This window comes from Accipiter gentilis, chromosome 7 (genome assembly GCF_929443795.1).
Source record: "Accipiter gentilis chromosome 7, bAccGen1.1, whole genome shotgun sequence".
NCBI classification, from domain to species: domain Eukaryota; kingdom Metazoa; phylum Chordata; class Aves; order Accipitriformes; family Accipitridae; genus Astur; species Astur gentilis.
Window position 1 is genome coordinate 24,931,660 of NC_064886.1, and position 15,801 is coordinate 24,947,460.

Sequence of the window (15,801 nt, forward strand, 5' to 3'; positions counted from 1 at the left end):
TGATAAAACATCCCTGAAAAAGCACAAATCACTTTGAACAGCTGTAGTGCTTATCTGTAAAGCAGCCAGTGGATATAATGGATTGCCATAAAAATTCTGGTACCTCTTGTGTACGTACGCATCAGTACTAAACAGTATCCAGTTTAAGAGGAACATGATCCATCTCTCAATATATTGTTCAATATAGTTCATAAGAACAGATCAGTGTGTAAAATAATGAATCTGTGTCAAAAATCTATTAAGAAAGAAGTCACTCGACCATTTTCCTATTCAGGGATTCACAACCTGGGCATCCCCTGGGTCACATATTGCCTGCTTGTACCTAAGACCTGAAAGGAGCTACTGCTCCTTGACTGCTTGTACTATCAGGACACTACAGTACAAGCCAATAGATCATCTTAGATGTAGCCCAATTTTGGATGTCCCAGTCCTGAATAGCCCTCTTGATTTTTTTTCACCCCTCTTTGCTAACAGCAGTGATTCTACTGAGTGCTTGACCCGCAAGAGGATATTGCTCCATCTATTGTCTACTCGTGACATTGAAGGATCACAGCAGAAAAAACCTCAGGCAAAAAAACTGCAAGTGCTGCTGAATCATTTTTGGAGTTAGCCTGCCAGGTTACATACTCATTAGTGCCTTCACATGGCTTTTAAAACCCTTTTCTATGAAGCTGAAGCCTGCAATTCTCCCCCTCCCCTTCACACTCTTAAATGTCAATTGGTTTAAGAGTATTACTCACATTTGCATAACAGATTGAAGCTATAAACTTATGATTTGAAAGCTAACAGATTTGCAGTCAGTCTTGATTTGTCACGTTTGTAGATTTACACTAAATTGAACTTACCTTAAATGCCATCCGAATAGTCTCTTCTGTGTTGGCTGGGTTACAAAGAATAGACAAGCCAATTACATATTCTCTGAAGTCGATGGTGCCATCTCCATTCTGTAACCAAAATACGCATGGCAGTAGTTATATAGTTAATATTGCAAATCACTTTAAAAGCTGTTGTGTAAATCAGCTATACAACGTGCACTAAGACAGTTTACAACATTAGAGGTGTTTGTTCTTCCTGGAAAAAATACTAACAGCTGGCTAAATATATGTAATACTAGGGCTGAAGTAGCTACATATTTTCAATAGCTGGAAACTGGGTATCAATTTCTATCTTAAAAACACCCAAACAAAAAAGATGTAAAATGACTTAGAAGTTTTTCTTTAGTACATGACCCTCTAAAAGCCTCTAACAAGAATTGGAATAGGTGTGTTTAAGGTAACTGTAACAGTTCATGTACCCCTGGAAGTTCCTAAAGTTCAGAGACCAATGCAACATCCTAGAATAAACAGGCTAATGGTGTGAGGCTGTTGCCTAGAGTTAATTCTTCCTAAGAACCTTCAGCAATAAAATATATGTCAGCAAAAGTACAGCCTGATGATGCAGTACATCTACGTGGTCTATCTTAAGCCCTTCCTTGAAGCAAATGCATTGCCCTACATGCTATTTTGAAGCCAATAAACTGTCCAACTTTTTAAGCCAGAAATGCAATGAATTCATTGTAACAGCCTCTCTGGTGATTCCAGTTTTGATGTGAACGAACATTTCAATGTGTTAACTACAAATCTACATCAACAAAACATTTGAAGCTTGCTTTGATGGGATTCATGATTAATTCTGTGTAAGCTGATTATATCTGCAGATAGTGAAAATGGCAGATGCCTGTTGAAATATATGCTTAAGTCAACAGTGTTACTGTGACCACACTGAAAGCTTCTTGAGGGTTTTAGGAAACATCCTGTCTGGGGAAAAGCCATATAAGTGTTTGGTGATGGGCCACAGAGTAGTTAATGAAAGCATAGTAGAGATGACTGGTAGCTCATAGTTTGGAACATTCACAATAAGGGCACTCATCAAAAACATTTTCAAAGCAAACAAAAGTGTAAAGTGGAGTTCCCTTTGTGGATAATGTGTTGTACATTTCAAGAAGAAAGAGATTTTTTAAAAAGTGGACTCCCTAAGTCTGAGAACAGCACAAAACTTTTCCAGCCAAGCGAGAGAGGGGTGGTCTCCTGGGTAAATCTAGTGAACAGCCAGATCTAGGTTCTATTTCTGGCTCTCCTACCAACTTCTAATGCCCACTTGAGCATACCAACCGTAACCTTTCTGTTCTTGGTTTTTTGCTGTTGAATAGTGGAATATGGAGCTTGCCAGTGGAGAAATGCTAAGGCTGCTCTGCAGAGTGCTTTGAAAATCTTAGGTTCTATGAAATAAGGATTTCTGTTACTGAATTCAAGTTTTAAGATGGTTCTTGATTAACAATATACGTATAATAATGTGTTCAGCACTAACTTTTCTTTATCAAACTATATATTTGACAGGATTTAAAACTGCTAAGATACAATTTTATTTAGCCTTCAAAACCGATTCAGGACTGTTTTGCACAGACAACTGTTATTTTCTTTATATTGATGGTCTAACCAATCTTTTTCGAAGACATGCAACCTTTGAACATCTTGTTCTTTAAAATTCTGTGAATTTTAGGGAAAGTTTTTAGCAAAGATATTAAGAGTCTTTAAGTTACTTTCATGTGTCTAAGGGATATAACTTTTGACAGTTTTTAATCATAAAAGGACAACTTTCTCTCATAAGTGCTGTTTTATTTACAAATCTGTGCCCTCATATTGCAGCGTTTGACTTTAAATATTTTGGCTACATCATAGTTCTCATAATAGAAATAATAGATACAACTTTAAAATGTATCATTATAAATCTAAACTCTTAAAACAACTGAAGCAAGAGTGTAGACAATAATTGTTCAAATTCCATGGAATATTATTTTTGGACAGTTTTGTAGACTGTATTCTTAGCAAAGGATTGTTTGATGCGATTAGAGTATTTTTTTAAATTTATTTTTAAAGTTAAGAGTATGTATCACAGGAAAAGAATTGGAAAGTAAACTTTAAATAAAACAGCTTCTCATTAAAAAACAGCTTCTTAAATAAGTTAACACAGCTGTGGCTGCACATGGAAAAATGACAAGAGCTAATAAGGGTCATAATACTTTCATTAAAGTGCTAAAACCCAGTATCAAAACTGAGTGCAATCTGATACACAGGACTCCAGCCATTTGAGTGGGAAATAAAGTTACTATACTTGCAAGTTCATGTTGTGACTAGCTCTACTAAACCCTAGGATGCTGGCTAACTTCCAAATGCTCTGGCATTTTGGTCAAGGAGAAGTGATGGGGTTGTTGCCTGGAAAAATAGATGGGAGTTAAAACTGAAAATGCAGGAAAACCTTTAGTGCTTGTGTAGCACTGCTGCAAGCAAGCACTTGCAGTAGTCTTTCTACACATACCTAGCTGTGTTTGCAGCCAAGAATATTTTAAGGAAGCAACATGTGAGCTGAGCTCCAATTCCCTCAGTAGCAAAGCAGAACATCAATACTTAGATATTTGTATTTATGTTACATAAAATAATCAAAACAGTGTAACCTCAACAGCCCTTGTTTTCTTTAAAGGACACTAGTTTTCTGCTACTATTTCCACTATAGCATGCTATGGTAACTAGGGTTTTGTTGTTGTTTTTTTATCTAATACAGTAAATCTTACACTTTGGGAAACAAGAAAGTTTGCATTCTCATAAGCAGTCTCCATTTAGAATTGCACAAGCATTGCAAGACAGATGCAGTCAATAAAGTTTGAAGTACTACTGCCTCAAAACTTTTTTCTCACTATGTAAGACAATGGGAAAATCAAGTTTGTATGTGTGTGCTAGTCATTCACGTTTAGCTCAGTAAACCCTGAGTCACTTATGGGGCTACCACAGAGAAGCTACAACTGGACCTTTTGGGGAGGAACTGCAGATGCGCCTCACGTGTTCATATCCAGGCTCATCATTTAAGAGGCTATTGCTGTAACTCCAAAATTTCCACCGCCTGTTGCTACATGCAAGTTCTAACTAGTCAGAAAGGGAAATTCTGAAACAAACCTGGTAGGATGGTACACACCTGGAGATACCACACTTGCCCTCATGCTCACTTTTCTATTACTCAGAGCCCAAATGCCACTGTGGATAACTGTGTGCTTTTCCATTGAATAACTGGGAAGGGGGTGAATGCCATTAGGAAGGAAATGACCTTTTTCATCACAGTCTGGGCCAATACGAATGTTTTTACTGTTTGTGTCACCCAGCTTAGTATTAAAGTGCAGGAGGAAAAAAGTCTGGGAAAAAGTTGTAAGTTACTTTTTCCTAAGTTGCAAGTAAAAGGCTTCTGCAAGTATAGCAGGGAAGAGATCTCATCAGTTTGGAAAAATACTATTTGCCAAGTGTAACTGCAGGATTCAGAAATCAAAGCTATGGAAATTTAGAAACAAAACCAAACCACAGTACTCCATTAGCATTCAGATGCCCTGCAGGTATTGTGAGGTGTTTCTCAATTAGTCACTGATGTCTCCCTGGGGAGGGGCAGGGGCATGTGCACTCTTACATCTGGAGACTGCATGTAGTGCACAGGCTGTGCTACTCAACTCATCCTTTTGCATTCCAGTCAGCTAGCACACACCCTAGACAATTTTCTTTTAAAGCAGCAGAGCCCTGCTGAGAAATCTGCCTTGTTACATTGCAGTGCAAGAGTTGTTTTCATCAACTATGTAATCCTTAATTCAAAGAAATGTACCTTTGACAGTTCATTTCATTCCTTGTTCTTTTACTCAAAAGTTGACATCTTAGACAGAACTGCATAACTAGCTTGAGTGGGACACTGCACCCTGATAAAATTTAACTCAGATAGGCAACGGTTGATTTTGACTGTCTGTCTGCTATGTGACTGCATTATTACAGCAAGCTTCTCTAAATACAAATGTAGTATTTTAAGTTCTTTTCATTATAACTATAATAAGGCTTGACGGAAAGAGGGAAAAGACTAGTTAATACAATTGTACAAAGGAGAAAAAAGTTGTAAAGGTAGCCTTATATAAATCTTCAATTTTGTCCTGGCCAGCAGGTAGAACTGACAATACCACTCAGGTTTTGCTTCAGCAGACAAGCGTGAAAAAGCAGAAGTAGGAAGGAAATTAAATATGATTATGTAAATTCATTGATCATTATAGTTATTGCAACTCTCATGTTTTTCCCCTTGTTAGAAATAACTGCACAAAACTCTTTACTAGCAATTGCCTTCAGGCAAACAGCTTTATTCCAGCTTAGCGAATGCTGACAAGTTGAAACAGTAACATCAATGCCAAACTTACGAGCTTTTTATATAATATACTCATATACAAGCCACTTTATGTGAATAACTAAGCTTTGATCCTTCAACATATTCCCTCGTTTCAGAGTCTAGAGATAGTTCTCCGAGACAGACTTACGCAGCTGTCCAACTGACAACTTACACAAACCCTTCAGAAAAGCAGACTAATGCATGCACAAGAGCAATCACAATACTTTAAGCGGAGCTATCTGCCACTAGCTACATCTGCCTTAGAACAAGGAAAAGACTACAGTTCTATAGCACAGGATTGTAGTCTTCCATGTATATCTTCCAGATGAAGCTTATTCTTCTCTGCTATACCTTCACGAATACATGGTCAGCTGCAGCCAGTCTTCAATGGTCATTTTGATCTGTCCGCTTCCAGCTCGGTCCAGGGACTTGAAGGCCCGGAACATGCTGTCCAGTCGTACCAAGCAGCTAATGAAGTTGTTGAAATCCATGCTACCGTCCTCATCAGCATATCTGCGCACGATTATCTGGCAGAGTTGATCGTTCAGGTGGAACCCTGCAGCCTTCAAGGCATCTGGCAGCTGAGCTCTCCCAACAGTGCCTGACTGATAAGTATCATACTGCTTGTATACACACTGCCATTTCTTGATGTTGTTCCACAGATACTTAAACTCTTCAAAGCCCAGTTTGCCATTTGTATCACTGTCCATGACAGCTACCATGCTACGGCATGTGTCTAAGCTGAAGCCATCTGTCTTCAAGTCTTGATGTCTGGAAACAACTTTGTTCAGGATGTCCCTTAGCTCAGTGGCACACACTTCCATATCATCTCCAGCCAGCTGGACAAAAAGGCGACGAAACTGCCTGATCTCCTCACTCTCATAAGCTTCCACATTTGTAAAATGATGGTGAGGAGGTGGAGGTGGCTCTGGATTATACTGAGCTGCTGCTTCACTTATAAGATTGACAAGACCTCCAACAAATCCTCCAAGATTCCCTCCGTGTCCACCTCCTGTTAGGAGACCTCCAAGGCCACGTGCAAGGCTCCCTCCACGACCACTACCACTTCCTCCACTCAGCAAAGCTTTAGCGAGGAACATCGCGAAGATTTTTTGAAAGTTGTTGTTCCTCAGAGATCCAGTGCTTCTGTAACTCTCCGAAGCTGTATTGTGTCTGAGCTGGGCGTGGGCAAAATGCACCTTATCTGCGTGCTTAGACTTCACTGTCTCTGTGCATGTCTGCAGCTGCCAGTTATCTCAGGTCTCAGTAGCTTCTGCCAATTTTTGATACGCCTCTATTTTTTTCTTCTTTGTATAGTTAGCTTTATGTGATTGGAGGAATCTTTTTAGAAAAAAAAAATAACAATGAGGCTGCCACAGAGCAGAAGTCTCAAAATACCTGTGCTCATAACTGAAGCAATTTGAAAAAAGCCCTGCCACATTAGTGTGTCTGTTTCTCAGTTTAAGCTGATCTCCTTAAAGATGAATGCAGCAAAAGCTTACTAGAGTCTTGTCTGTTCTTGCAATCTTTTATGCCTTCAACTTTTTAGGGAATTGAGCATTACATTGCTAATTCTAGTCACTGATACTATTGTGTCAGACAGAGAAAGTGAAAGGAGTCTTGGTTGCCCTTAATTATTTTGGTTGCCACACCATATTTCGATTGTATGTACTGTGCCTCAGGACTCAGACTACCTGTTCATAGGAGCCAATGGTCTAAGATGGGGAGGCAAGAATGAAGAAAGGATGAGTACCTAGCTCTGCTACAGCTTCAATGCATTCAGCAATTAAGGAAATACATTTGACTCTTCTCTATTTTAGAGCTTGTAAAACCTTTTTATCTGGAAAAATCCTGAAACAGTTTTAATCGGTATATACGATGCAATGACCTCCCAAGGACAGGTGTACCGCTGAAGCTAACTTGATCAGGAAGAGTGATGCTTAGTTGGGAGAGCTCCTATGATCAGAAACAAACTCCAGTTCATACGCACTTGCAGTACAACATGCTGCTTGCACCGTAGCACATATTGGATGCCTAGAAGCAAGATGAATTCTATGCTATGCTTAGTCACTGATGCTTCTGGTATAGTCAGAGGGGCGCATCCACAGAGCAATTTTTCTCATCTCCAGAGAGAAGCAGAAAATGGGAGAGATCACCACTGACTATGGGGGAAAGCCTAAATAATCAGATTAACGCATAGCCTCCTTTATGGCGGGATATAGGCAAGAGGAGTCCTTGTAATGTCTCATAGCACCCTTCACAAACACAGCAGGAATATACGCTCTAGTCACCTTCAATCTGCCTTAAATTATCTGCTTACAACTCTATCAGTTAATTAAGCTGACAGAGTGTACATAAGCTCAAAATCTGGGGTAGGCAAAAGGAAATATTCAGCCATTACCAGCATGAAGATTATCATCTGATGGTGGTGCAGCAACTTGGTCCAAGAGATGGCTGTCTTCTCACAAGCTACAAACTGACCAACCTTTTTCCATCGAAACTTAAGAAGGAAACTGTAAGAGACACCTATCTTTCCTACAGGAATTGCTAATGAAGAAGCATTTACTAAACTGGACACAATGAATTAAATATCCTTTAGGGATGTGATTTTTAACAAAACATTGTCAACAAGTCAGTTAACCAACTACTCACCCTGTCAAAGAGTAGAAACAGCTCTTTGAGGACATCTGAAATCGGAAGCTTCAAGTACTCTGCAAACTCCTCAATTCCAATTCTTCCCCCTTTGGAAGCACTTGCAATAGCAGCAAAGGTATCCAACTGCTCTCTGACATGATTCCATTTTAGGCTATGCAAACATGAGGGAGAGGAGATATTTCTATGCAGCAGATCTTGGACAGATGGGAATTTCAGTAGGAGTTATTACAGTGTTAAAAGATAAGTAATAGCCAAACAGAGCATGTGTGTACAGCATTAGAAATGCTGTTACTTCCAGCCTGATATTTTATATGAAATGAGCAATTAAGGATGGCTCCCCCTGGTTATTAATATTAAAAGCAGGCAGTTCTATGCTTGGATATATCAGACTTCTGTAGAGTAACTTCCCAAACCTAGAATCATCTGTCCAGTTACCAGGCTAGTCTAGCAGAGAGCTTTTCATTACCATAAATTCAGGTATAGCATTATTTTGCTGCATCATGCTCTAGGGAGAATATTTCCTTAACAGAAGGGAATAGATCTCAGCTCGATTAGCTAACTCTCTACCCAAATGCTAGTATCATTACAACCTGAGAAGTATCTGATCTCTCTGCAGAAATACACCACTGCACCACAGTAAGAATTATTAGGATTACCATGTAACTATTGAAGATTGTTCCAGACAGTTCTATAAATGGATATACAGCACATATGTACTAAGTCAAGATTTACTGTGCACGTACGTCCGATTTGACAACAGCCATGCCAAGTTATTTGATGGAGTTACCGTATGATTAAGTGGTTCAGTCATCAAATTCTACTGTATCCAGACAGAAGAAGTTGACACCACTAGCAAAACATGGCTGCACAGTACAACTACGAACAGTAAGCCACTGGCTGAAGTCTCAGGCTGGAAAGAAGGTTTATTACTTCCTACCACACACTGCCTGTGCATCTCCACAAAAGCAATTTAAATTGGGCACCAAGACTACCATCAAGTGCCTAAAATAGGTACTGCTCTACCTTCCTCACCTTTTGGTGAGATAAATCCATAGAAGATTAGAAAAATGCATTTTCCCTCTTGTAACACTGCCCACAAAAATTACTCAGGATTGGTTCTTACTGGGATTTTCCTCATCTCCGATTTCCATATAGTTTACGTACGTAAGTTGTATACATTAAGTACACTGTATTACACATGGCCAAGTCAGTTGTCAGGTAATTTATCCTTTTGTAGATGGCCATCAACACTTGCAGCACTGCAGTAATTATGCTACCAACAGCTAAACTTCCCTTACTTGAGTTTCTTGCTAATTTTGGTGAATTCCACCAGCCCAGCTTCCATGGGTAGAGTCAGCTGTCCTGCTGAAATCATCAGCCTGCAGTCTTCAAAAGTGTGGTCAGTGACTGGCACATTCAAAGCACTGAAACAAAATTAAGGAAAAAGAAAAATCAGTTTCTTATATTAAAATTACTTTTAGTTGACTGTTTCCCTTCTCTGTCTCAGTTTGGCTTTAATGCTAATGTACAAAACAAATGATAATTCATTCTTGCACTGCTCCAAGTAGGATAAAGCAATATGTGCCATTCTGTTAAACTGTGAAACCATACTGTGAAACTACATTATGGCAGCGTCATGATGTCTTAAGATTTACAGTCTTGTAAATGTAGCCTAGTAACACTGGAGAACAAACCACCCACTTATTCTTGCCAAGCAAATAAGGGAACAATTTATTCCAGCTTTCCATGAATTGAACATACTATGTTCCAATATAAGACAACCTTCTTTATGCTACATATAAAAACAATCAGGGTGGTTTAGTATAGGAATTTGACACCTCTCAGTGAAAATCTAGAGCAATTCCTATATAAAGCACCTGGGACTTGCCTAAATTCTCCTTTATGGCTAGGATATATATATGGAATTGCTGGATATAAAAGTTCTCAAAGATTTTATTCATGACTGAGTACATACGTTGCCATAGTTTGTCGGACTCTGTTGGCAAAAAGAATGGGATCATTCTTTTCTTCCTCAGTAGGGACATGAACAGGCAGAAACTGAAAGAGATAAGTTATCCAATCAATTCAATAGTTGCCACTTTATTAGCAACATGAACAATTTCTTGGTACTGTTCGGAATGGGGGAAAAACAGGAGAAAAAAAATAATTAGCCATGCAATCAAGGAACTGGACACTAGAGGTCTCAACTGCCTTAGAAACCACTCTGGCTCTTCTGCACTAGCCACACAAACGAGATTTACTCCAAAACTACTTCTTAAAGGTTGGTAGAAGCTGCTTCAATATGAAAAATCAAACCCCCGAAGAAGGAAAGTATAATAAATGAATACTTAATTAGAAAATTAAATGCTACATTAGTAAGAATGTGAGTCTGAAATACTGTACATTCCTTTTTAAAGATCCTTTTTAAATGATGATATATATTGGAATAGTGTATGTAAGATTTTTAATGTTTTTAAGTACACTCTGCAATCCCACCTCGTACCTGTTAGTTGTATCTGTCAGCATGTGACTGATAAGTTTCCTGTAAGTTTTTCCTCCATGATAAAAAATGTTAAGGAACCTTAGTTCTGAATTGTTAAGTAGAGCACTAACTGGATACAAATACTGTAAAATTTTGGAACTCCAAGCAGAGAGTAAAAAACCCCAACAAATCAACTGCCTCTCCTCCCAAACCTAGAAAACACCCCAGATATCTAAATGGCAATACATGTACTGTTGAGGATTTATTCAACGTTAATATGTAAGAAGTTAAAGTAGCATTACACTAAAAATGTACTATAGATGAATTATTATCTAACATGGCATGAATCAGCATCTGTTTGTTTGCAAAGAAGAGTGTGTGGAGGAGTATTTTGTTCTTTCTACTTCAGTCTACAGTGTTTGCTGTTTACCATGCCTTTTCTCAGTTATGTTTATCATTTATCTGAGTTCTGCTACTCCCCACCCTGCAATCTTGCCCTTAAATCCTGGAATACAGCAATTCTAGGGTAAGTATAAAGTGTTGCTCATGGTTCATTGGAAGACACAGTGGCTAATTATGTGTCAATATGTTTCTTCAGTTACATTGCAGTTGCTGGTGATGCACTAATATAGCGGTAACTGTCCCACATAAATGCAGTCCATCCTGAACAGCCTTTTTATGTTTGTTTTTAAGGAATGCTGCCTCTATGATTTTTATGATTAAAACCAGTAAGTTTATGGAATCAGCTACCTGTCAAATAGCCATAACAATTTTCTGTTTATAGCTAAAAGTTTTCTCCCCTTTAAGGACAGCAGGGATCTAGCTGTTTACATGAAGGTTTGAGATTTCATTCTTTCTGTAAGCAGTTGCCAGCTCTGTTCAACATCTGAAATACATCCCTGCTTATTACAACTCCCCTTCAGAAGTCACCAAACTCTTAAATCAAGGAAGTGCAGGCACATCGTACAGACGCAGAAAACTGGGTCATCACTGGGTGAGATGAAGTCATAACTCTGAGAGGTTTATCTATGCAAACATGGGTTATGGTCTTGAAAGCAGTGATTACATCGTTTGAGGCTAAGGTCTTGCTCAGACAGCAACCTAAATCTCTGGCAGATTAAACAACACCTCTGTCCCCTTCAAAAAACCTACAATTATTCAGAAAACCAGTTTGCCAGAACCACAGCTGGGGATGAAGAATTTGGTTTCTTGGCCTCCTGAGGTGGCACGCATGCTCTCAAAGACACCCAGCTGCTTATCTGATGAAGACTACTAAGTACACCTTCCCTGTCAAATTGCAGTCCTTCTAAGAAAAATTCTTCACAGCTCTTCCAGTAGCAAAAATACTTCTCTGATCTGCTTTTGACCTAGTCTCTCTTCATACAGAATTTGCCAAATGCTGTATCTTTTGCAGCCCTACAACTCACTGCCAGGTTCACTGTTTAATCTTCAATATCTACAGTTTTTTAGAATATGACTAGACATGTATGCACATACTCCCTTGGACTACAGGAGTACATCACTGTTCATGTGCAGTTAGTAGAGGCAGTGTAAGACTCATGCGAGTGGAGAGGCTACTTGCTCACAGTATAGGACAGCAACAGAAATGTATACTCTTAAAAGTAGTCTGATTCCCTCCTTTCCCAGGTAAATCTGCCCCTTCTCTTTTTAAAATGGAAGATCTTTTGCATTGATGCTAAGAAATTATTTCTGCTTTAAGGACACATGCTGCTGTGAAAGCTGCATATTTTTTCATGTTTCAGTTTCATCTTTTGGAACATGAAATTTATTTTCTAACAGGCAAGTTTGAGTTCTGTTCTGAAGTAGGGGAAAATAAACATTCTACTGGAAGGGCTCCATTAGTTATTTCTTGCTCCCACATAGATAAATTACATAGGTATGTGCTTCCGTACAAAATTAGGAGAATTTGCTCTTTAGTATACCTTCTATAAAGATGTCTACTTCATGTACTATACAGTAACAAGGTGGTCCCTTAAAATTAATTTCATTGTTTCACAACAAAGACCATATTGGTAATTGTAAGTAGTATGAAGAAAGAAAGAAGCTGTTACCTTTAACAGAACGTATTATAATTCTTAGTTTTAACATCTGTAAAATGCATGTGGTGATAATTAGCAATGATTTTACAATGCTCTAAAAATAAAGGCATTTCTGACAGCTTGCTTTTAGGAAATCATTAGATTAAGTGATACATAGATATGGACAACAAATCTAAATATATTACTCACCGTGATTCTCTTCTTGTTTCTGAGACATTTGTTTATTGTTCACTAACAGTGACTGGTAATGTGAATAATTGACTGATAATGTGAATAATGCATTTATATTAAAGTACAAATTCCCTGGTTGCTGAATCTTAGTACAAAAATATTTCTAATTCTTACCTCGACTTCTACTCTTGTGAAGAGCTGACACACGGTCATTACGCACAGCTCTTTTCTGCAGGCAAAGAGGAAGAGGAAGAAAAATACATTTTACTTACTGAAAAACAAAGTATTTGCATATCAGCAGATGAAAATTTTTAAAGCATTGACAAAAACACAGCCAATATTGGGTGAGGTTTTTAAGTACCTTGCAGTGAAGTTCCCTGAAATGTTGCTTTCGACATTTTTTCTACAGGGCTTCTGCATATAGCTGCTTCTTGCTCACTGGGCAGGCAACTTGTCTGTTGTCATGCACATTAACAATACTATACACTTCTTTGACCAGAAAAATATATATGTTACTTTATCTTTAAAGACGTGAATACATACTGGATTTTAACACTTTAAGAGCTTTGGTTCTGAGAATTAGCTTTATCTTTTATTCTGTCACCTGCAAAAGGGGACCAGTAACTTCCTTCTGTAGAATTGAAGCAAGGATTTATTAGTATTTGCTAGCCATTTTGCAAATCATAGTAGCGTTTCCACAAATGTGTTAATGAAGTGTCAGTATGTTCGGGACCTTCAGTGCTTTTAGAAAAAGTAAAAAAATTTAGTATCAACAGGGAGGGGGAGGAAGAAACTGTGAAAGAGGGTAAGCATAATCACTTCCACTTCTGACCTGTTCTTTTCACTGTGCTTTTTAAGCAGAAATGCACATTTGCTCTTTACTTTAAATCAGGTAAATTATAATAGAAAACCTTCAAGCAATCTTTCTTCTGTTCTTGTTTTGGACAAAATAAAAAAAAGGAAAAGGCAGGAGAACAGCTAAGGGATTCCTTCTACTTTATGCAGGAATCCACTCTTAACACTCGATTTTCTAACATGTAACATTAGGTATTCCTCCCAGTAAGGCACAGAAGTAAGAAAGAAGTAGTAAGTGAAAGCAGAAACTGGGTCAGGAGGTTTCTGAGAAGGAGAGTGGTACTGTCCCATCCTGGCCACAATATCCAGGAAGTTTTACAAAGAGCGTGACAGTTCTGCATTTTGTGATCTGCAGGTTTGCATGGGGGATGTTCTTCTTCCGGATCCAGTTGTTTTTGTTAAGAATCTCTAGATTCTACCCCAGCCATGCCTTCTCTTCTCATGATTTTGCCAAGCTGTTTCTTTCATCTTTTCATAGGTTTCAATTTGAGCCTTCATCATCCAGCCACAGGCTTAGAGCATTTCTCAAATTTTAGTGACTGGGCAGCCTCCTCCTTTCCACAGGAATACCTCTGATTTCATTTCTTTCTTCACCTATTCCTACACCATCTGTCATAACTGAAGACATAGCTCCTTTTCAATCTTCCAGCATAAATCCTTCATAGGAGAAATCTGCAGTATGCTACTGAATTTGCAATGTTCATTACTCTCAGTATGCTGATAACTGTAACAGCAGTTAATAAAAATGCTTGGGAAACCGAGATGGACATTTTCATCTAGGTCAGCTTTCATAATGTCCACTCTACAAGTATGCAGGTGCTAGGATTAACTAATGATAGCTTAGAAGGCACTTATGATCTGCTCCACCAGTTCAGACATGTTTCAGAATTAGTTGCTTAAAAATTTTAGTCAGTAAATCAGTACTGCTGTACTTAGATACACTACATATTCCACATGAAAATGTGGTATATGGACTCTGCAAATCCACATTTTAATGAATGTTTATAAGGTGAAAAGTATTTTCCAGACATATTTTCAGTGCACCTGTAAAGGATTTCTAATACTTTAATTAATATTTTAGCATATTAGAAGGCCACCTGTGTTGAGAAATAAACATAGATGCATTGCCTAACTTGTTTACTGAAATATTTTTCATTATTTCAATGCCAGATACTATCTGTATCTATATCTATATCTATAGCCTCTTCACTGGGATCTCAAAACAATTGCTTTTGTTGAGTCAGGCAAAAATAAAAATCTAAAGAAGAATCCTCGATGTTTGAATGGGGAAAGGTGGGGAAAATTAATCCTTGGTTTGCCCATCTTCTTCAAATGAGATGGAGGAATGAATAAACAGAGGGGATAAAAGAACATTTTTTCTTGTTTGTATACCATGTAGGAAACTGTAAACAACTATGGATTTTAATGACTATTATCGTTTCCCCAAGAAAAAGAATTTCAAATACTTCTTTTGCTCTAGTGTAATGTGCAAAACACAGGAGAAAATTAAACAAAATGGTGGCAGAGCTGGAAATAATGCTTCCCCATTTGCAAACCCTTTCTCTAGCCACTCAGATATGAAATCTGCATGACAGCATTATCACCCAAGTATTTCCCCCTCATAAAAACAGATCTAGTAGAACATGTGTCTTGGCTCAGCTGAATCTGTTTGGCAGACTGTTTAGCAATGGGGGAAAAAAATTCAATATGTAATTTTCAGTAGGATTAAGAAACTTACAATGAATAGCCCTGCCATGTCCAGGTCACAGTATCCTAAGGAGAAAAATAAAACACAGAAATGTATGACAAAACCAGATGAAAGTCAGAGAGCAGATAAGGTACAGTATAGAAGACGGTTTTATAGTCCTGTAGTGAGAATAAATAAAGGTGTCAGGGTGACTAGGATTCCTTCCCTTAAAAATTTGGCAATAAGCATGGCAGACTTTTGATAATATCAACAATTGGGAACAAAATTTATATAGTTACTTAGATATTTTAAATCATTCATTCTGATCCAAACAACAGAGGTTGGAAAAAAAAAATCTATTAAGACTTTTTCAGAGGACTGTACCAGTTTCTTTAGAAGGGCACCCTCATAAATATGTTTGATTTAGTTTTTAAGGACATTTCTGCACAGGTAATCTGTCATGCTTTTTCTTTGCTTTTTTTAATATTTTTTTTTCCTTATTTTATGTTTATTACTACTTATATATAATTTTTACAATGTATACTTCAGATCCTTAAATCCTTTCGGTGAAATGCAATACCAATCCCCTTTAGTTGTTCCCTTAATTTTTGAAACCAATCTGTAAAAAGATTTTACAAAGGAGTCTTTGTAAATAACAACAAGAATAGCAATCA

General features: G+C 37.9%; 2 protein-coding genes across 3 annotated transcripts in view; both read right to left on the reverse strand.

Moving 5' to 3' along the window:
• The window catches only part of LPCAT2 (lysophosphatidylcholine acyltransferase 2), a 33,343-nt gene that overhangs the window by 2,988 nt on the left and 14,554 nt on the right, over positions 1-15,801 (reverse strand). For both annotated transcript variants that reach the window (XM_049805017.1, XM_049805018.1), the window contains exons 7-12: positions 15,179-15,213; positions 12,760-12,814; positions 9,848-9,930; positions 9,171-9,296; positions 7,870-8,023; positions 846-944 (exon numbers count right to left, since the gene is read on the reverse strand). In XM_049805017.1, coding sequence (XP_049660974.1) covers positions 846-944; positions 7,870-8,023; positions 9,171-9,296; positions 9,848-9,930; positions 12,760-12,814; positions 15,179-15,213 — 552 coding nt within the window. The remainder of the gene's footprint in view (positions 1-845; positions 945-7,869; positions 8,024-9,170; positions 9,297-9,847; positions 9,931-12,759; positions 12,815-15,178; positions 15,214-15,801) is intronic.
• Positions 5,196-7,850, reverse strand: CAPNS2 (calpain small subunit 2). The gene is made up of 2 exons (XM_049805019.1): positions 7,619-7,850; positions 5,196-6,558 (listed from the first exon to the last, which is right to left on the reverse strand). The coding sequence occupies exon 2, from the start codon at positions 6,315-6,317 to the stop codon at positions 5,571-5,573; it is 747 nt and encodes a 248-aa protein (XP_049660976.1). The 5' UTR covers positions 6,318-6,558; positions 7,619-7,850; the 3' UTR covers positions 5,196-5,570.